This window comes from Sinocyclocheilus rhinocerous, unplaced genomic scaffold, assembly GCF_001515625.1.
Source record: "Sinocyclocheilus rhinocerous isolate Xijiao unplaced genomic scaffold, SAMN03320098_v1.1 scaffold1687, whole genome shotgun sequence".
NCBI classification, from domain to species: domain Eukaryota; kingdom Metazoa; phylum Chordata; class Actinopteri; order Cypriniformes; family Cyprinidae; genus Sinocyclocheilus; species Sinocyclocheilus rhinocerous.
In genome coordinates this window covers 1,122,394-1,144,766 of record NW_015660051.1, presented here as the reverse complement: position 1 = coordinate 1,144,766, position 22,373 = coordinate 1,122,394, and the positions used below count along the sequence as shown (strand labels likewise).

General features: G+C 39.2%; 1 protein-coding gene across 1 annotated transcript in view; it reads left to right on the top strand.

Annotated features, from left to right (window-relative positions):
* The window catches only part of LOC107724836 (dystrophin-related protein 2-like), a 162,943-nt gene that overhangs the window by 66,437 nt on the left and 74,133 nt on the right, over nucleotides 1-22,373 (top strand). Inside the window, exon 2 of the mRNA XM_016533913.1 lies at nucleotides 15,908-16,076. Within this exon, the coding sequence (XP_016389399.1) occupies nucleotides 15,908-16,076 (169 nt within the window). The remainder of the gene's footprint in view (nucleotides 1-15,907; nucleotides 16,077-22,373) is intronic.

Sequence of the window (22,373 nt, the reverse complement as noted above, 5' to 3'; positions counted from 1 at the left end):
TTAAACAAAACTTTTTTTTAAAAATAGCTAAAAGGGGGGGGGGAAAAAAAAAAAAAAAAAAAAAAAAGTGCACGGGTGGACCCGGTCGTCCTGTGGAGAGCGCTGCAACAGCACCGCTCCCACCCCAACATTAGACGCGTCAACCTCCACTATGAATTGTCTAGTAGTATCGGGAGTGATAAGAATAGGGGTGGTTGTAAATAACCTCTTAAGACGGTCGAAGGCTACTTGAGCTGCGTCGGACCAAGAGAAACAGGACTTGGTCTAAGTGAGGGCGGTAAGGGTTCCGAATAAAGCTACGATAAATGTTTGCAAACCCCAAAAATCTTTGGAGAGCAGTGCGTGAGTCAGGTATGGGCCAATCGCTAATGGCACGCATCTCGGCCGGATCCATACTAATGCCCTCGGCGGATATGACAAAACCCAAAAACGTAACAGAATCAGCATGAAAAAATGCACTTCTCGGCCTTAACAAAAAGGCGATGCTCTAGCAGGCGTTGTAGCGCACGACGCACACGCTGAACGTGTTCCCGGGGTTAGGATGAAAAAATGAGAATGTCATCCAGGTACACGAAAACGAAGACATTGAGCATGTTCCTAAGGACATCGTTCACAAGTGCTTGGAAAACAGCCGGAGTGTTGACGAGCCCGAACGGTAGAACCCGGTATTCGAAGTGGCCTAAGGGCGTATTGAAAGCGGTCTTCCATTCATCTCCCTCCTTGATGCGCACCAAATGATATGCATTGCGAAGGTCTAATTTCGTGAAAATCCTTGCTCCCTGCAAGATCTCAAATGCTGACGACATAAGTGGCAATGGGTACCGGTTATTAACAGTTATGCCGTTCAACCCAACTCATAATCTATTTTTCAAGAAGAAGAAACCCGGGCCGGCGGGAGAGGAGGGAACAATAGTACCGGCGGCCAGCGAATCTGCAAGGTATTTCTCAAGCGCTTCGCGTTCAGGGGCGGACAAGGAATAAAGTCTACCACGAGGTGGCGTACTACCCGGAACAAGATCGATGCTGCAGTCATACGGTCGATGGGGAGGGAGAGAAGCAGCCCGGGAACGACTGAATACCGCTCGCAGATCGTGGTACTCCTTCGGGACACCAGATAAATCGCCGGGTTCTTCCTGAAACACAGAAACAGAGGACACAGCAGGCACAGCCGAGACAAGACACTTAACATGACAAGATAAGCTACAAGACATTATGGTCCCTTCTACCCAGTTAATTTGGGGATTATGCTGAGTTAACCAGGGATGCCCTAAAACGAGAAGCGTTAGGGGGGGGAATGAAAAATAAAAAAGAAATTGTCTCTTGGTGATTGCCAGAAATGGTGAGACTCACCGGAACGGTGGCTCGAAGGATCTTGGAGAGGATGCGACCATCCAGGGCATAGATGGTGGGAGGGTCACTTAATTCTAGAAAAGGAATGTCGTGATCGATAGCCCAGTTCTCATCCATGAAATTCCCCTCAGCCCCCGAATCAACAAGGGCCGCACAGGGAAAAGTAGAGCCCCCACAGCGTAGGCAGGCCTCGAGGGACTTACGTGTCTTGTGAGATGGGGAAAAGGTAGTCGCGCTCGCCAGTACTCCCCGGTCTACTGGCGAGCCCTCTCTTTTACTGGACATCTTGCGGCGAAATGCCCCGGAGCACCACAATACATACAGAGACCCCCCGTAATGCGGCGCTGACGCTCCTCAGCAGAGATACACAGATCCCCAGTCACGAGCCCACCCAGTCAGGAGAGAGAGCACAAAAGCAACCCTGGAGCGATCCTCGGCATATGTTATAGGCTGGAGGGAAAAAAACACCTCACACTGCGTCAAATAGGCTCGGCACTCAGTGGGCTGTCCAGAATAGCAAGGAGGATTGTTTATGCGAGGTTCTGGAGAGTTACGTGGCTGAGGCACCACCGGCTGCTCAGGGCGCAGGTTCTGCAGCAGATTGGTTAAATCCGTCACCTGGGCTGACAGGCTCTCCACGGCGTACCTGGCGGCGGCGAGTTCCTCCTTGTGTCGGCCCAGCATAGCCCCCTGCAGCTCCACTGCTGAACGAATTGTAGTCTCCTTCGCTGGGTCCATCCTTTGGCCAGATTATTCTGTCACGATAAAAGGACCCAGAAGCAAAGGCAAGTCAAACTGAGGATTTTATTGTCCACACAAACTAACTCAGGCAGTCTGCCATTCCCTGGCCGTATCCAGCGGTCGCAGAACTGGTCATTAACACAAAAGAACTGGAACATAGGGTAGACTTGACTTGAGAGTTCGGGGAGAAACTCTCAGACTGTACAGACCTCTGCCACTCTCAGACGGTGCAGCATCCGGAGGAGAGCAAACTGCTGGCAACGGGTAACTGGAAGACTGGGCAGAAATCCAGGTAAGTCACACGACTTGACAATGCAGGACTGGACTCAACTAACACAACTGACAGAATAGAGTAGCCAAGAGACCGACATCAAAGCGCAATAATCTGGCAAAAGACCTTGTAACACGCAGAGAGAAATAGAGAGGAAAATCAGCGTAAAGAGGGAACAGGTGCAGTCCCAATCAGCGCGAGCGCTGATTGTGATCGCGAACAGCTGAGTCTAGGATAGTACAGCACGAAAAAGAATAGTGCTGTACTATCTAGTCAAACCCGGCTCATGACATAAACGCACGCTGCACTGGACAACAAGGGATTTTTGAACCAGACTGTAAAAATCGCCAGTTATTTATTTTTATTTATTTTTATTCATTACTCTAACATATTTTCAATTACAGTGACGTGATCACTGACCGGATTGTTTCAATTTCTTTTTAGTCAGTTACAAATTTTCACACCTTCATAACACATTAGCTTCTGTCTGCTGGCTCTGTTTTGTTACTTTAATATGCTTCTCAAATGTCTGCTCATATTATTCACCCTCCCCTTTTTGTTTGATATATTACAAAGTACAAAGTTGGATCATTTCAATACGTCTCAATGATAACTGGTTGTCTGCTGTAAAGTGTGTTTTGTCATGCCACTAAACTGCAAGAGCTCTACAGATCACTAACCTTATATCACTGTATTCAAATTTGTATTCTGTATTCTCAGTGCACTCACATGAGCAAATAAGCCTAACCTTCCAATCACATTGAAGCACAGCTCAAATGGAGAAAACATGCTTGAAACATAATAACGATGTCTACATTACATTAGGTTCCTACTTTGGTTTTCTGAACATTTCCCCAAAGGCTTAGGATGACCATATGAGAGGTGTATGAGAGGTGCTTGACTGGAGAGTCTATCCAGCTTGGAGACTGTTAGATGTGACTCAGAAGATTGTGTTTGCTGTAAAGTCCTACACTCCCTCCTGACCAGAGCCTGCACCTTCTTTACCAACCCAGCAAACGGTCTCCTGCGTGGGGCACGGCTACAGGTTCCAATCAGTCTGTGGTGTGGATAAGTAGTCTGTCGGGGTTTGACTGCTAGACCTTCAGTCTACTCGTACAGAAGCATGAATAAAACATTTGCTTATCAATTGTTCATCTGATGCACAGGGACGAGAGTGGCACTACGCAAGTGCCAGAATAATGGCCTGTCATCTCACTGAGCCAACCATAGCCAGGGATAATGACTGCTAATGCTAACATTTTCATGGTGCTGAGAAAAAAATCTGGCTCTTTTGTGCTATCTTAATTATGCTTGGGGAATAGACATGGACCTCTAAAGAGACATTTACTCAAACATAAGCATGTGTTGCAGCATTTACTAATTTATGTTTTATTTAGCTTCTGTTTCTCACTTTGAAAAGCCATCAAGAATTCAGAAATGAATTGTACTTTCAGAGCGGACAGCAAAGACTAGACCCCCTCCTGTGCGAGTGCTCTGTGTTCTTGGCACAATCCAATTACGCCTGTGAAATACAAAACTCAGACCTGCTTTATTCGGTGCCCTCTTAAGCAAAATGAGGCTGAGGACCTGAACCCGGCTGCTGTTAACTGATTGTTCAGTTTGGAGAATGGCAACGAAACTGGTGTGAAACATCAACCCCCCACTGAGTCCAGACGAGGCCTTGTCCGCTCAGTAGCTCTCAATTTCCATGCCATGTGACTGAAGTGATTGGCACTTTCGAATGCTTTCGTGATTGAGGTGAGAAAGATGTTGCTGGCTGTCTCTGTCTCGCTTTTTATTGCTGTCTCTCTCTTATTCACAAACACACACACACACACAGTTCTGCCTGCTGCTCTGTTTGTCTTAGATTTATGTAAAATACTACTAGTACACTGATATTTGTATACTTACTACATAAAGTATACTTAAAAATATACTTGAACTTTACTTAAGTATACTTACTAAAATAAACTTGAAGGTAAGGGTATCTTAATCAGATTTTTGGTTGATTTGGCTTTGCTTGCAAATTGAATGAGGAGTCATTGGAAAATGGCTCATATGATAATATTGATGTTAAACAAAGGCAGATGATGCGTTTTATTGATCTTCATTATGTTCTGAATCTAAAACCCTTTTACTTTTATTCTTTGTAATGCTGATTGAGTCCACAAGGACCTTGAATACGAGGTGACGTCTGCGTTCACAAATGGATCTTGTCATATCTGATCACCATTGATTTTTCTCTTCCTGCTCCAACTGAGTCAAAATAATTTAGGAAGCATTTCAGCTCGGCTAGAACCTCCATTACGACTGCAGTTTGGGTGGGTGGACTACAAAAAAAAAATTCTAGGGGATTTAATAATTTATGGCCGGCTTTTTATTTAACAACAAGCTGTCAACCTGACTCCCCTCTCAGAATTTCAGTGACTAATTCTGCAGACAGGAAGTGACACGGCTGACAGGGCAGCCCACGTGGACGAGCAGGAGAAGGTGAGATGTCACACAGAAGGCTGTCAAAAGCCTTTTCTCTCACTTTTAATGAGATTCCCAGATTTCAAATGAGCTGTAGTCCGATCTGCCTCAGCTCTCCTTATTATTCGCGGTGGCAGCTGTGACTTTGGTGTGTGTGTGTATTTAGGTGAGCGGACTCCTGTGTGTGTGAACATACATATCCATCAACAGTCTGTATCTATACAAGTGACTGTAGACTGCTAGGTCGCAACATTGTTCCCATGTCACATACTGAACTTTACCCATCACTGTAAACAAATCATATAGCATTATCACTAATGTTGTACATAGAGCCTTGATTAGCTGCCGTCATAATTAAGGGTTGCTAAATTAATGATTTGCTGGACCAAGAGTTTTTGCTCTACAGATCAGTGGTCCTTAAGAATAGTGTTGAAGTGGTGTATTAATTAGATTTTTCCAGGCAGGGAGGCAGAGGAGGAGTGCGTTTAGTGTCCATGTCTGAATCTTTGTTAATTAGGTTTAAACAGCACACGCATATTTGCTTAGATGAAATTATCAGAGAGAGAGAAACGTGGGCTGGTAAGAGAGGATGTTCATACAAACACAATCTGTGTGAAGCCACTTCGTTGTCGCCTAGAAACAAGACAAGCTCTGTCAGATGTGCTCTCTTATGTTCAGAGTTTAAAGGTAACTTTGGTGCTTGCTAACCGTCAAAAGATCATACAGTGCATCTCTGGAACATAATTAGATGCAAAAGTGAAATCAACAAAATTGAAATGGAGTGCCACTTTTCAGATCTCAATGCTGTTAATATAATTTTTCTTGAACAAAGTCAACCTGATTCATATTTTTCTGTTGGCACACTCTGAAGAAATAATACAAATTTATTTTTTTTATTTTTTTTTACATTGTTTTAGCAGAATAGTTCATCAAAAAAAAAAAGTAATTTACTCACACTCATGTTGTTCTAAAACCACACAATGACTTTCTTCCACAAAAAAGGGAACTTTTATTTTTGTTTTTTTGAAGTATATCAATTTTGAAAGCTTGCCAGCCCCAGTGGCCAGGAATATAAAAAAATTTAAAAATGCACCTTTTGTGTTACACAGAACAAAGAAAGTCATACTGGTTTGGAAAGATGAGGGAGGGTAAATGGCAGAATTTTCATTTAATTATTGTTGTTGTAAATCTTCCCATCTGCAGCTGCTCTCAAATCTCATCGGGTCATTCTCCCAAAACCATTAAAACACTATGGCAGTAATGATTTAAAATATAAAATGTGTAATTTAGTAATATAAAAAATACCATAATAAACACAATATTGTTCTCTACCTCGCACAAAGCGTAATTCCAACATAGAAATGAATATAATTTTTTTTATTGTATTTTATTGCATTTTATACTGAAATTAAACGGATCAAAATGAAAATATTCAGAAAAAAAAAATGAATGGATGTTCTGCTAGAGATTTTATACATGACAGAAAAATTTAACGGAATATTCATGTGTAATAATAATGAAAAAAAGTGGAAAAATTAAGTCTATGACGACTGATGCTCTCATCATCTGCGACATTTTTAAAGGACTGTGCTTCTGCACATTGAAATTTGGCAAGCTGCAATCACTGATGTCAAGCCTGGTGTGACACGAGTCATTGGTTGTCAAGCTCTAAGTCTGAATGTGCAAATGCAAAGATATATGAGAGCTGCTGTGAAGGGAACATTTCCAGCGAATGAGTGATTTTATATGTAAATAACTGTAATATAAACTGAATTTTCATTTTTTGTGTTCTTATTCCCTGAATTTAGCTTCAAGTCTTAGCCAGCCCCATATAACCTTTTACGTATTCATTAAACACATGACGGAAGATGTTAGACTGTCACAGGGGAACCAATCTGCCAATTCGTTTAACAGCATATGTGTAATTCAGCAGATAAATCACACTTACCTCCACTCACACTCAATATCTTTACCGCTCAGTAAACTGTTCTCAAGTTTACAGCCAGAGTGGACAAAGAACTACATGAACTGTGTTGATTGATGTCTTAAATGAGTTCCCTCTAATTGCCCCTTTCTGTGGTAGTTAGTTTTGCTCTTAGGCAGTGTTACACAAAGCAGAGACCTAGTTCTTTTGATATGAGCCACAATGTTTGCGCTGTCATCTGGTTTACACAGCACAAACTAATCTCATCAGGATCCTACATACGTTACCACCCCTCCTTAACCTTATTAAAGGCCTCTAGATCTCAGCTCTCTGCAGGGTGACAGACAGCCACTGTTCATTAGGCAGATGTGGAACTGATCTGAAGACAGTATGAGAATATGAGGACTTTTGTATTCATGGCAGTTTTATTCAGGGAACCCTAATAACTCATCTCTATTACTGAATGTCAGTTCAAAGAGACTGTGGTCTCAATATCTTAGTCACAGTTTCCTTGTGAACATGAACATAATGGGACATTTTTTGCAATATATGTAATTTATATACCTCTTAAATATTCCTTATCAATTTTGAAAACTGTTAAAGCATCCAGTTCAGCAGTTGAAAACTGCTTCATATTTTTATGGAAATCGTGATAAATTTTTTTTTCAGGATTCTTTGATAAATAAGTTCAAAAGAAAAGCATTTATTTGAAATAAAAAATCTGTAATATTATAAATGCCTTTACAGTCACTTTTGATCAATTTAATGCATCCTCACTTAATAAAAGTATTATTATTTTTTAAATCATACTTCAAACATTGAATGGTAGTGTATCACAGTTTCCATAAAAATATAAAGCATCACAACTGTTTTCCATGTTTATAATAAAAAGCAATGTTTCTTGATCAGCAAATTAAAATGATTTCTCATAGCAGATCATATATACAGATTCCATATATATATATACAGTGGGGAAAATAATTATTTGATCCCCTGCTGATTTTATAAGTTTGACCACTTACAAAAAAATTAAGGGTCTATAATTTTTATTGTAAGTTTATTTTAACGGATAGAGACAGAATATCAACAAAAAAAATTCTTTGTAAGTGGGCAAACTTACAAAATCAGTAGGGGATCAAATAATTATTTTCCTCACTGTATATATATGTATATATATATATATATATATATATGGAATGGAATAAATGGAATAGCGTGCACATATTTCATGCTTAAATATTTTAATAAATTCGATCTGACTGCAATGTTTATGTGTACTATGAACTCTGCAATATTATGTGTGCACATCTTCCAAACAAAAGTTCTCTGCATGCAAAGAGCATTAGCATAGCAACAGTAAGAATCTGTCAGCACTCCTGTCAGAGACATGGCTCCATAGTCTGTAATTGGCGTGTTTTCCATTCTGACACATGTAAAAATGTAATCCACTGATTATTTCTTCACACCTTCAATCATGCTTATAGATTTGATGCAAATAAACGCACGCTGCACTGGACATATGCACAAGGGATTTTTGAACCAGAGTGTAAAAATCACCAGTTATTCTTTTTTAAAAATACATTACTCTGATATATTTTCAATTTAAGTGTTTGCACAATGGTTTTTCACTTCGAGTCAGATTGAACAATTTCAGTGACGTGATCACTGACCGGATTGTGTCAATTTCTTTTCAACCAGTCACAAATTTTCACACCTTCATAACACATTAGCTTCAGTCTGCTGGCTCTGTTTTGTTTCTTTAATATGCTTCTCAAATGTCTGCTCATATTATTCACCCTCCTCTTTTTTGTTTGATATATTACAAAGTGCAAAGTTGGATCGTTTCAATGTGTCTCAATAATAACTGGTTGTCTGCTGTCAAGTGGTGAAAAGCGCTATACAAATAAACTTGAATTGAATTGAATTGATTTGAAAAGTGTGTTTTGTCATGCCACTAAACTGCAAGAGCTCTACAGCACACTAACCTTATATCGCTGTATTCAAATTTATTCTCAGTGCACTCACACGAGCAAATAAGCCTAACCTTCCAATCACATTGAAGCACAGCTCAAATGGAGAAAACATGCTTAAAACATAATAACGATGTCTACATTACATTAGGTTGCTACTTTGGTTTTCTGAACATTTCCCCGAAGCCTTCTCAGATAGAGAGTCAGGTGTATGAGAGTTGCTTTACTGGAGAGTCTATCCAGCTTGGAGACTGTTAGATGTGAATCAGAAGATTGTGTTTGCTGTAAAGTCCTACACTCCCTCCCAACCAGAGCCTGCATCTTCTTTCCCAATCCAGCAAATGGTCTCCTGCGTGGGGCACGGCTACAGGTTCCAATCAGTCTGTGGCGTGGATAAGTAGTCTGTCGGGGTTTGACTGCTAGACCTTCAGCACTTAAGTCTACTCGTACACACGTATGAATAAAACATTTGCTTATCAATTGTTCATCTGATGCACAGGGACGAGAGTGGCACTACGCAAGTGCCAGAATAATGGCCTGTCATCTCACTGAGCCAACCATAGCCAGGGATAATGACTGCTAATGCTAATGGAGGTCTAATTTCCAACGCTACTCTTCAGGGTGGAAAACAAGGGCACTGCCTCCATAAATAAGTGTGCATGTGGCATGTTTTTGTACGGAAAATTACTGTTTGTCATTGAGGGGTAATAGCTTGTCTGAGGAGGGCAAACTGTTTTTGTGCTCTGTTAAACGGAACCAAAGTTGCACTGCAACCTAATATTCTGCCTTCGTTGGCTGATTTTGGCTACTTGGCTTGTGTGTGTTGTTGTAAAAGGTCAAGCTTTGCTGTTTAGCATGACGCTTTTATCCAGTTACCATTCACGGTCATTTAAAATTAGCTGTGTATATACACTACCATTCATAAGTTTGGGGTCGGTAAATGTTTTTGAAAGCCTCTTATGCTTACCAAGGCTGCATTTCTTTGATAAAAAATGCAGTAAAAACAACAATATTGTGCAATATTATAACAATTTAAAATAGTTATTTTCTATTTTAAAATATTTGTAATATGTAATATTATATATGTAATTTATTCCTGTGATGCAAAGCTGAATTTTCAGCAGCCATTACTTCAGACTTAAAGTGTCATATCATCCTTTAGAAATCATTCTAATATGCTGATTTGATGCTCAATAAACTTTTCTTGTCATTGTCAGTGTTGAAAACAGTTGTGCTTCTTATAATTTTGTGTAAACAGTGATACATTTTGAGTTATTTATTTATTTATAGGATTCTTTGCTTCATAGAAATATCAAAAGAATAGCATTTATTGGAAATAGTAAAGCCATTTATAATGTCACTTTTGATGAATGTAAAAAATGTAATAAATAAGTAAATACATAAATAAATAATACAAAAATTAGATACTCCCACTGCTTACTCCAACTAAACTTTTGAATGATAGTGTGTGTATTGCTATTATAGTAGGTCTGTAAAATGTAATTAATTTCACAGTTTTTCTAATCGTTAACCATGAATATTAAAACGTGTAATTATTAATATATTTACACATTACATCACCAAATAATAGGATCAATGTAAAGAAAGCATATTTTAAATATTTGTTTAATGGCATCTTTTCAACACATGCTAAGGTCAGTAACACCAATACCAATACTGATACCTAGATCTGTTGTAAATAAACATATTAGTAATGTACATTTAAAAGCCATCATTTTTAACATTATCGTGAGAATACAATGCTACAAGTGAGGGGAAAACAAATGCCGCATTTCTTACATGATCCCCCCCCCCTCATGTTAAACTGTCCATATTAATCACATAAACTGTCACTGGGATGGATGGGATTGTTAACATTCTCTAGGTATTATAGGTCTCTGTGGTGTATTTGGCGAGTTGAGCCTCAACAACTAAACCTGTTCACATCTAGCCTTTGGTCCAGCCAGGCACTTGCCCTTATCAACAACCAGGCACTGGAAATTATGAATACACACAGGTCATTTGGAGTTTGTTTGAGATGTAGGGAATACCCAGGACAACAGGAGGACTCTGGGTAGGCCAGAGAGGCGGACAGTGGCCAGCTGCCATGTGTTGAGTGTCACTTAGACAGACGGGCAGCCAGTTGCAGCCTGCTGGATCGCGTACATGACATTTTCCTGGTCCGGGGTGTGGACAAGCCAGGTTGGTGTGATGTGGAATGTGAGGGACAATAGTGCTTTTGATTGCAGGACTTCTGCAGTATTTGAGCACTCCTTCCAGACCATAAACAGCAGACCGTCTCTGTAAGCCCAACTCACCCACTGTGGACGACAAAGTAGAGGATCCGTATGTGTATATAACGAGAGAAAGGCTCTTGCATGCACATGCTGGTGTCAGAGGAAGAGCTTCTGGTCTCCACTCTGAGGTAAGAACTATCACTCTAGTCTTGTTGATGTAGGGTTCAAAGAGCAGACATTTTTCACAGTGAACCGAGGTCTGAATCAGATTATCAAGGTCGGCTTTTTAAATGTTACATGACTTGTCTGTCTCCTTTACAGACTTTGATCACCTGACATTCATGCTTCAAAGGTATTTGAGAGAGCTTTGTGCTACAAGCTGAGTGCTATTTTTTATTGACATGGAAATGGTCAGTCTTTGAAGGCAAAGCTAGGTACTTAAAACTCTGTGTAGTGGTCAGTATAAAATGTTCTGCACATTGTGTGTCAGTAGACTGGCTCGGCTTTGACCTGCCTTTGAATACTGTACTGTATGTTGTGCGCCTCCAAGTCAACTGGAAATACAATGAAGAAGTATATCTAGATTATTTCTCTCTTTCTTCTTGGTTCAAACCAGTGTATGCAATACAAGAGAAAGTTACACATGAACTTACATCATGAACCGTCATTTGTTCTAACAAAGATCCAGTGAAAAAGACTTGTACATATGTACATAATGTACATAATGTACATATACACTACCATTCAAATGTTTGAGGTTGGTACGATTTTGAAAATGTTTTTGAAATAAGTCTTTTATGCTCACCAAGGCTGTATTCATTTGATCAAAAACAGTAAAACAGTAATGTTTTGAAATAATATTATTATAAAATATCTATTTAATAATATCTAATTATTATAATATATTTTATTCCAATGAATTCTGAAGGTCTAGTCATTACTCCAGTCTTCAGTGTGACATGCTCCTTCAGAAATCATTCTAATATGCTGATTTGGTGCTCTAGAAACATTTATTATTATTATCAATGTTAAAAACTGTGATAAAGTTTATTTCAGGAATCTTTGAAGAAAGTTCAAAAGAACAGCATTTGTTTTAAATAGAAATGTAACATTATAAATGTCTTTACTGTCACTTTTGATCAATTTAATGTGTAATTGCTAAATTAAAGTATTAATATCTTTTTTTAAAAATTACTGACCCCAGACTTTTGAACGTACTGTACATTCAGTATGGGTTTATTGTCTATGTTCTGTCGATTTCTGCATATACTTTGCTACAAAAAGCTTGAACATTTCTCCTTATTTCCCAAGGGGAAAATATACAATTCTTATATAGATTCATGCTGTGCATTTGAAATCCATAGAACCGTATCTGCAGAGAACTGGTGTGTATTTGTGCATGTTTGTGTACATTTGAGTGGGATTTGTAGGATTTCTGTAGGCATGCCAGTCCCTATGCTGCCTGGGCAAGAAGAAGTGGTGCAGGGTCCTGGCAGTGGACAGCGGAGCGTCTTCCATCCAAATGTTTCTGATTGGTGGAAAAGCCTCTCTGTAAGTCCTCGCCAGAGGCTCATTTCCGCAACTGTTTTTGTTTTGAGTCGATTCAGCACAATTTTTGTCAAACACACAAATCACTGAGCGGCGAGGGTATGAGTGGGGACTCGTAATGGCACATAAACACAAAACAGAAAGGGATCCTCATCCTGCATTGAATCAACTGTTCACCCCTCCACCACAGGTCCTACCTCACTGTCTCCTGATCATTTTGAGTTTTTCACAGTATCTGATGCCCCATCTAGATATCTGATAAACCATAAACAATCAGGATTAATCACAGAGACAGTGGATTAAACTCAGAGAGAGAGAGAAATTCAAGAAAGACTGAAAAATGACACTGAATTAGTGGAAGGCCGCCTGAGGAGGGGACGCATTAGAGTCGTGCGGAGGCATTAATTCACTTCCTGCTCTGGGGAACATGGCATACAGAATTTCTCATTGAGACACATCTCAGGTTCTGTTTGTTTTGGCTACGTGTCACGGCTGCATGGGCCCGGACAGCCGGATGTGTTTATTTCTGCACAGATGTCAGTTGAGATTATTCAGCACTGACTTGGTGACAGTATGTCGTCATGGTCAGTTAGCAAGGGTTACCAGAAGAGGCCTTGGGTGCTGTAGATGATGAATGGGATGATTGGGCTAATCAGGGATGGGATGGGATGGGACTAAACAACAACTCGGGGGTATATGTCAGCCTATCATAACTCACAGAAGATAATCACTCTCTGTACTGCATATGCATACAATACAAATTATTGCCTGCTGTATTATGTGTTCGATCATTATTGTTGTTTATTTTATTTTGAAAGACTATCATTAGTAAGATTTTTTAAATGTTTGTAAAAGAAGTCTGTTATGTTCACCAAGGCTACATTTATTTGCTCAAAAATACAGTAAAAACAGTAATATTGTGAAATATTATGATTTGAAATAACTGTATTGTGTTTTAATATATTTTAAAATGTAATTTGTTCCTTTGATGGCAAAGCTGAATTTTCTGCAGCCATTACTCTAGTCTTTAGTGTCACATGATCCTTCAGAAATCATTCTAATATGCAGCTTTACTTATTATATATGTTGAAAATAGTTGTGCTGCTTAATTTTGTTGTGGAAACATGGATACTGTTTATTTTCTGATTCTTTGAAGAATAGAAAGTTCAAAAGAACGTAATTTTGTTTGAAATAGAAATCTTTTGTAACGTTGCAACTGTTTAGAGTAGGAAGGCTTCAGAAATTTTGAAAAATGATTATTCATTTTGAGATTTTCTAAATATTACATTTAATAGTGCTTTTAAATTATTAGTGTTTAACGATTAACTTTAAGTGAGTGGAAAAATGCAAAAATAGAGGAAATTAGTAAGCACATTTAGATATAGAAAAATTGGCTAACATATATTCAATATTGACTGATAATCTGTAATGATAAATAACCGAAATGGCATATATAGCCGATATCTCATGCATCCCTAAAATTTGACATTGACATTGCCAGACCACAAAGCAACTCCATCTGGAAAAGTTTCAGCGCTCCCTATGGCTAGTCCCTCCCTGGGGCTAATGAAAGGCGAGGAAGAGGAACATATAGGCAGTCTGACAGCTGCACGGAACGAGACACAAGGGGTTTCATGACTGAAGGAAAGCTCCTTAATCATGAGACTTTTGCTGGAATGATTGTGTCTCCGTCACTTTGCTCTGGACATGTGCTGATTTCCAGCGATGCTTTAAGTAACAGCGTTACTGCCACTCTGGCTCTGGCTGAGAGAATCAGAGCTTATGTGACCTGCAGGCATTACTCATATTGAACTTATCTGCTGAGTGCTTCAGGGATCAGCTGAGGTGCATCCTATGGGAATTTGTTTGCTCCTGTGCTTGTTCATTTTTTGATTGTTGTTTTAATTAAGGGATCATTGCTGATTATAATATTTTGTATGTTGTAGATGTGTCCTGATGGGTAGTTCAAATCTGGCTTAGGTCAGTTCCCGAAACACACCCCTTTTACTCCCCTAATTGTGTGTCACCTCTAACAAATTTAGTCCCTTTAAGGCAAGGCCATTCACTCATCGACCATTTTGGCAACACTCCCGGCAGATCATTTCTAGGCAGCAGGCATTTTGAGTACTGTGCAGTTCCTATCTATTTAAATTGGGAAAGAACAGATCTCCAAAACTATTTGTCAAAATGATGTTTCCATATCAGCAAATATATCCATATCTGACAACAACGGTATCATAAATGTTGCTTTTTCAGCTAAATTGCTGTATTTTCAGGCACATGCGCATTGTAGAATTAAAAAAAGGCAATCAGCTCTTTTAATGGAAAAGTGGGACTTCCATTACTACAGCTGCTAGTTGATGTGTTGCAATTTTTTCCAGTCTTTTTTTTTTTTTTTTTGAGTGAGCCATCTTCTCTTCCTTATGTTGTTCCTGTACTTCTAATTTCTCTATATGTAAAAAGGTAATTGATGAAATATGATGAAAAGCGCAGGCTACAATTAAGCAATATCATAAAAGTAAGAGTGGTGTTGTTCAGAATATCATCAGAGCTGTGGTTCAGATGTAGGAACCATTGTGACTTTGATATAGTTTTTAATAAGCCTACAGCAATTCCATAAACAAACAGTTCATATAAATGAACTTACATTTTACACAGTTATTTTGTCTGAAAACAGCTCTACCACAGCAGAATTAATGAACAACACCAAGCAAATACACAGTAGTGGAGAGTTCGTTCTTGAATGAATCAGTGTTCTTGAATGAATCATTTCAGTGAATGATTCAGTGTCTCGCTTATCAATTGTTTCGTTCCTGATTAAATCAGTGTTTTGGAATGAATCAGTTGGATAAATGATTTAGCCATTCACTCATAAAGAGAACTCGTCACCACCTACTGGCATGTCAATGTAACTTTAAAAAAAGAGTCAGTAAATATCTCCACCAAACAGACTGGCAGCCTAGACCCGCAAACAAACGGAGATATACATTTCAAAGAAAAGCCTCAGTGTCGGAGTAAACATCTGCTCTCTTTGAACACCGCTCAGCGAATCAAATTTGAGAACTAAAATTAAAGGCCTAGGTCATTCAGAACTCATCTTTGCGTTTCTATTTGAACATTCTTCAGCGCTGAATCTTGTGTTTTTAAACGCATTGCTGTTCACACAGAGCACGTTTTTGTATTCCATTGCAATGTTTTTCTATTTAAACATGCTCAGTCTAGAGCGGCACTTGTGCATGACACAGTGCCTTAAAAACAAAATAATTTTTGCACGAAACGTGCACAGTGGAATGAAAAACACAAGTTCTCAAGACAGGTTTTTACAAATTTCTTTTAACTTGAGCGCTGTGATATGATTTTGTAAGTTATCTAAATTTTGAATTATGTTTTTCAGCTGCGGGGCGGCCCTTGTGGCCGGGATGCCACTGTGTACCTTGCCAGTCGGCGGTGGATCCTGAGGGGCAGGAGCTGCCCACCCAGTGCAGAGGGCAGAGGAACAAGCACCCTGACCACGACATGAATCTCTGCTGGAACGAGATCAAACGCAAATCCCACAACATCAGGTATATCACATTTTTTGTTCATCCTTCTATTACATCAGCCTTCTATTATGTTCACTGTTTTCTGAGTATTATTATCCTTGTCTCAGTAGTTAGAAATCCATATATTGCAATTCTCCCAGTCTCAGAGGCACTAATGAAACCGTTGTTTGAGTTTGGGCTGTTTTGCATGTCATTTGTATGTATGTCTGTATGTAATGCAGGGTGCTTTGTTTACATAGTTAGCCTCTTAATTGCAGCCTCGACCCCAACTTTTCTCTGGGGACAAATTTACCAGGGTGTGATTTGGTTTGGACATCTTCCCTGCAGCACGGGGTAATAAGATCATTCTAGGATGGCCAGCAGTAGCAGTACTCTGGCCAGTATTCTGACATCATCCAGCCCTGAAGGAAGACATACAACATCACATGTAATGGAAATGGATTGAATACTAAGTGGCCTCTACAAAAGGCCCTCTGGGATTATATTGCACCAGCGTTGCGGTGACTGACTTTTTCAGCTGGCCGTGTTTTGACAGACAGATGTCCCTTCCATCTAAACGCCTGATTTTTTCAGCTTTGGCATCTATAAAATGCAATGGCAGGCATTTTTAGTAGGATTAAATTGTTTGATTTTTGTTTGGAAGCAAATCATATATATATATATATTTTTTTGTTAAATTAATGGATTATGGTCAAGGTTTTTGTTGGTCTCTGTGCTGTTGTTGTTTTTTTGTTGACTGTAGAGCTGCCATTATTTGTTTTATGCCTAATTTTGAATCACTGCTTGATTTTTGTAGATTGCGTTTCAGAGCAACACAACATGAATAATTTACTTGGAATTTTAGTTGTTTTTTTCTTTCTCAGGCACTGTGACAGAAAGAAATCAAACAGACTTGCTAGCGGGGCAGAACAGAGCTCGTCTTTGTCATTCTCATCAGAATGTTTGGCTTCATTGGGGTCCACTCACACGGCAGTGAATGTGCTGTGACCGGGGGGCTATGTGGCTGAGGGGGTATATGGGTGGACAGAGGCATGCTGGGAATGTGTGATTGCAGACATGCCTGGATATTTCTCACCTCTCTGATGGCGCAGCTGTGAGTGGGTGCTGATGTTGTGACTCAAAACCCACATCCCAAAATCTGCTCAAAGCATCTCTTTGTCTGCGTAGATTGTAAACAATTAACACACCTGAACTTCCACGACTGTGACTGTAATTTGAAGTTAAAGCTAGTACCCTTTGGTGATATCATTCCACATACTGTTCATTCATATTTGCAGAGTTTTATGAAGTATAAGTGCAGAGCTTGCAGTGCTGAAAGTAATAAAACAAGAAGGCCATTCCAGTTCAGTTCTGTTCTGTTCCATGCTCAGAGCTAAATGGCAGGGGTGAGCATGGTGACCTTTGAGCCATCCTCAAAGCCTCATCCAGTCTTTTCAACAGCAGGCAGAAGGCGGCTTGACTGAGCCCTAACAGCATGTTAATTGCTGTCCTTTCTCTGAGTTTTAGGCTCAGAGATTAGAATGTTAAAAACCCTTTTGCTAATGGATCTACTGTCATGTCAAACTTGACATGTAATAAATGTACTTTGTGCATCTGAGTGCAGTCTACGAAAGGGAGAGGAAATGGAATATTCTGTCAAGGCTTTTTGCTTGTTTTGGAAGTAAGATGTCCTCAAATTTTCTTTAGATTTTTAAAGGTGGATGTTTAAGGAATCTTTCGTCAGTTGTAGACCATTAAAGGGACAGTTCTCGCAAAAATTAAAAATGTGTACTCACCCTTATGTTTCTCCAAATCTGTTTGATTTCTTCTGTGGAACATATTTAGAAGAATGTTGGCAGCCTAGTTTTGGTTACCATTGACTTTAATTGTATGAGACATTTCTCAAAATATTGTCTATTTCCACAAAAGAACAGAAGGTTTTAAATGACATAAGGGTCAGTGAATGATAACAGATTTCAAAGTAAATATACTCTTTCCATTAAATGCATTGGAAGTTATTATTACAGTACCTCATGGTGAAGTCTTAGGTTAGGATAAGAGGGGAGATGCCAGCGTTGCTTGTTATCACAAATTGTTGTGTTTTGGATGCTGATGTGCTGGTGACCTGACTTAACTATGCTTACCAGCAAGATTTTGTTTGGTCAGCAAGCTTCACCAGAAAAATCCTGCCGATTCAACAGCCAGAAGGGATGTAAATGGTTTTTGTTGTTGTTGTTGTTGTTGTTTTTAACATTTCCAATTTTTCAATTTGAATGATTTTGGTTCCATAAAGATTTTATTAGTAATTATTTTAATACTTTTGAGGAAGAAATATTTGGATAAAAGGGAAATGTTTTTCTAATTACATTCACACAGCAGTCTGTTACCAAATGATGACATCATTTCAATAGATATGACAAATAAGGAATAAATTCAAAACAGTTTTATCTCAAGTGCATTTACAGACATTTTAGAGGCTGCATAAATGCAATTAATTAATTGTATATTAAATAAAAATAAAATAAAAATACTAAGCGAATAGAAAAGTGGTATAATTTCATTAATTCATTTAAAAAAGAAACAACAAAATTCATTATTGTGTCTCTTTAACTACACATTGTTATATGAACAACCAATTCTTGATTTGAAATGACAAGAGTCATTTGTGACCCTGCCTGGACCACAAAACCTTAAGTCTTAAGTCGCTTGGCTATATTTTTAGCAATAGCCAAAAAAAATTGTATGGGTCAAAATTATCAATTTTTCTTTTATGCCAAAAATCATTAGGATATTAAGTAAAGATCATGCTCCATGAAGATATTTTGTAAATGTCCTACCGTAAATATATCAAAACGTAATTTTTGATTAGTAATATGCATTGCTAAGAACTTCATTTGGACTTTAATGGCGATTTTCTCAATATTTTTATTTTTTTGCACCCTCAGATTTTAGAATTTCAAATAGTTGTATCTCAGCCAAATATTGTCCTATCCTAACAAATCATACATCAATGGAAAGCTTATTTATTCAGCTTTCGGATGATGTATAAACCCTTATGACTGGTTTTGTTGTCCAGGGTCACATTTGTTTGTGAATCGGACTAAACAGATCATTTCATGTTTCAGTTGTAGATTCGGTAGCAGTGTTGTGATCAATAATAGTGCAAGAAACACTATCAGAGTGTTTTAGTGGGTTGTTTTGTCTACGTTGGCAGAAAATTGCATGTTCGAGAATGGTTAATGGAATTTTTTTTAAATGAAACTAGTTCTCTGTTCCCTCTCATATAAAACCAGCCTGGACCAGCACAGAAATTGGTGCTGGTCTTTTCAGCAGAGTTATTTTGAGCTCAGCCCATATTCTGGCATGGTGTACTCATTAGGAGGAACTTTCGGTATGTGTTGCAGCCAGTGGTAAACACAACCTTTTCTAACTTTGCTGAAATGCACATATTTGTGTTTGTACCAGACAGTTGTTCAGTCCTCATATGGTTGTAGGAACCCACGTCAGTTGCATCATGACTTGGGACCAGAGATGAAGAGCAAAAAAAAAAAAAAAGGAAATTTTTGTGAGAGGTACGCTGTGGTGTTTCCAGTTTCTTGCTAGGCTTTGCAAATAAACCCACTATTCAGACACCCTAATGAACAAACGAGTCAAAAAGAATTTGAAAGTGCATGAATTATTAAGTCTTCCCGGCTGTGTTGGGATTGTTGGGATTAAATCAAATAAAGCTTGTCCGGCGCGCTCATCTATCAGCGTGGGGCTGAGCGGATTGCTATCTTTTGCTGGGTAGACACAATGCACTGCTGATACAGTTGCATTCTCTGCTCCAGCACTCTTTGAGGAAATAATAATCATGCATTGACATAAACAACCAACAGCATGGGGTGCTCAGCATGTGAAAATATCTGTCCCTTAGAGAAATGAGAAACTGTAGTTAGGCTGTATCAAATTTTCGTTGAGAGAGGCTGCCAGGCACTTAGGCGGCACTCATCATCCCTAACTTGGCACAAGTTTCGGGTAAGCTAATGATACAGTTGGGCAAGGCTAGACCACCAGACATAGTCTCAGGTTCCCTTAGTTAAGCTCTCTTTTACTCGTACAGTGAGGTAACTCTTGTGGCTTTCCTGACAAGCCTTGTTAAAGTCAAATGTCTGCTTTGTCCCACCTGAGACCTGCCCACGATCTGGCCTTAAAAACGTCTGTACACATGTCTTCCACAGATAATTTATGCTTTAAGCGTGGCTTTATTGGATGTGAGTGAATAAATGAATACACAAGTGTCTGTGCGGGATGCATGTCTAAAGCTCTCTTGCAGGAAATGTATTCCTTTTTGCATCTCAGCGCTCGCATGAAATATTCCAAAGAAGCGTTCCAATGGAGTGTTTATGCATACACAATTATATATATGGAACCAGCTGATATTACAGGTGCAGTATTTGTATTCATGTAAGGGCCTGTGCAGCAGCCCATTGTGTTTGCTTAACTGTGTCTTATAAACAGAATGTAGGGTAATGAAAGAGGCGAGACAGGCAATGCTGAATTGTAAGGCTCATTTCTCCCATGGCACCATAACCTTTTTTAGCCAATGGCTTCATTGCGTCTGAGAATCTGTGCTCGCAGACAAATCTCCCACCCCTCTTTCATTCAGTGTTACATTTTGAGGCTTGTGTTGTTGAGAGAACAGTCCTCAAAGAGAATGATGCCCAGAGCCTTAGACTGTGCTTCTGAAATGGAAACACAAATGAAAGAGAAAGAATACCAGGCACCAAGGCACCTCACTTAAATCTTTACCATTTAGTTATTCACTGATCTGTGAAGCGACCTCTCGCTGATGGTTATCATGCAACATGACCAAAGAACCTGATTTTAACTAATGAGTTTTATCTGTTTTTATTTTGATTAGTGTCTCTACGTTTACATTTTATTTATCGGGCTGTTTTTCAGACTACTTCGCCATGAGAGCGTCCTGTTGATCATCTTGCATATGTTATCACACACAGGTTGACAGGAGAATCTGGTGGTTCATCGTATCAAAAGCAGCAGACAGATCCAGCAAAATAAGTATAGAAGGGAAGGAAGAATGTCCACTTCTGAAGCCAGATTGGTTGCTGTCCAGGAGGTTGTTCTGTGTGAGAAAGGCTGAGACTTGGTTGAACACAACTCGTTCAAGTGTTTTTGCAATGAAGGGTGGAAGGGAAACCACACACACACACACACACACACACACCAAGTAACAGTCGTGTGGGCAGTCGTATTTTCTGCTATCTGCATCAGCCTAAAGTTTTTTAAGTATTAGAATTAATTTAGTTATCGCTAGCCATTGTGATATGTGACCAGGCCCGGTTCTATGGGGGTGCGAAATCAAAAGCACCCTCAGTTAAAGCTGTATTAATGGCATTTTATTGAATATTTGGCAAACTATCCAGTGCGTTATGGTTTGCGCTCTGGAGGTCGATTTCTATGTCAATGTGTTTTTGCAGCGTTGAGCAGTGTAGCCAATCATGGACATATCTGTTGATTTCTTAAAGGGGTGGTTGATCAGCTTTTTTCGAAAGCTTGATTGTGTTTATGGGGTGCAGTGTAACGTGCTCATGTTTGGTTAAAAAAAAAAACTAATTATTTTCACATATTTTACCTTTATTATACACCGCTGTTTCCATTCTCGTCAAAACGGTCTGTTGAGTTCCTGGTTCTATGAAGCCCCTCCCTCAGAAATATGCAATGGGCTCTGATTGGTTAAGCGGGCTCAGTGTGTTTGTGATTCGTTAATCGCCTAGTGCACGTTGTCCGGAAACATCACGCCCCCTTACCATTACGGGTAGTTGCGTGTTCCTGGGGGCGGGGTTTATGTAAACATCGGGGTTAGTGATGTCACAAACCCAGGAAGAAGCTCATTGTAGTCCCTACCAGCCGTTTTTTGAAGTCCTTAAACAGTGATTTCTTTAAAACAAAACATCTCCCTTTGCATTGAACTCTGAGCGACGTAACTTTGCAGATGTTTTTTATGCTCTAACAGCAACATTGCACACTAACTAAAGTTCAAAAAGTGAAATCATAATCAACCACCCCTTTAAAACAGAGGCGTTTAAGTTAGAATCCACTCACTGCTGAAATTTTTGAAAAACTGCTGAGTTTTTGTTCTGGTATTCGAATCATCTCATTATAACAAAGTGTTGATGCGTTGTGCAGCGTAGAGAACTTTATTAATAATAACGTATCTTGGTGAGATCGCGATGAACTAAGATGAATGACAGCTTTATAGTGATTATGAACAGAGCGCTCTTTGCGCCATAGCAACGGATGCCTATAGGCATATATATATATATATATATATAAAAT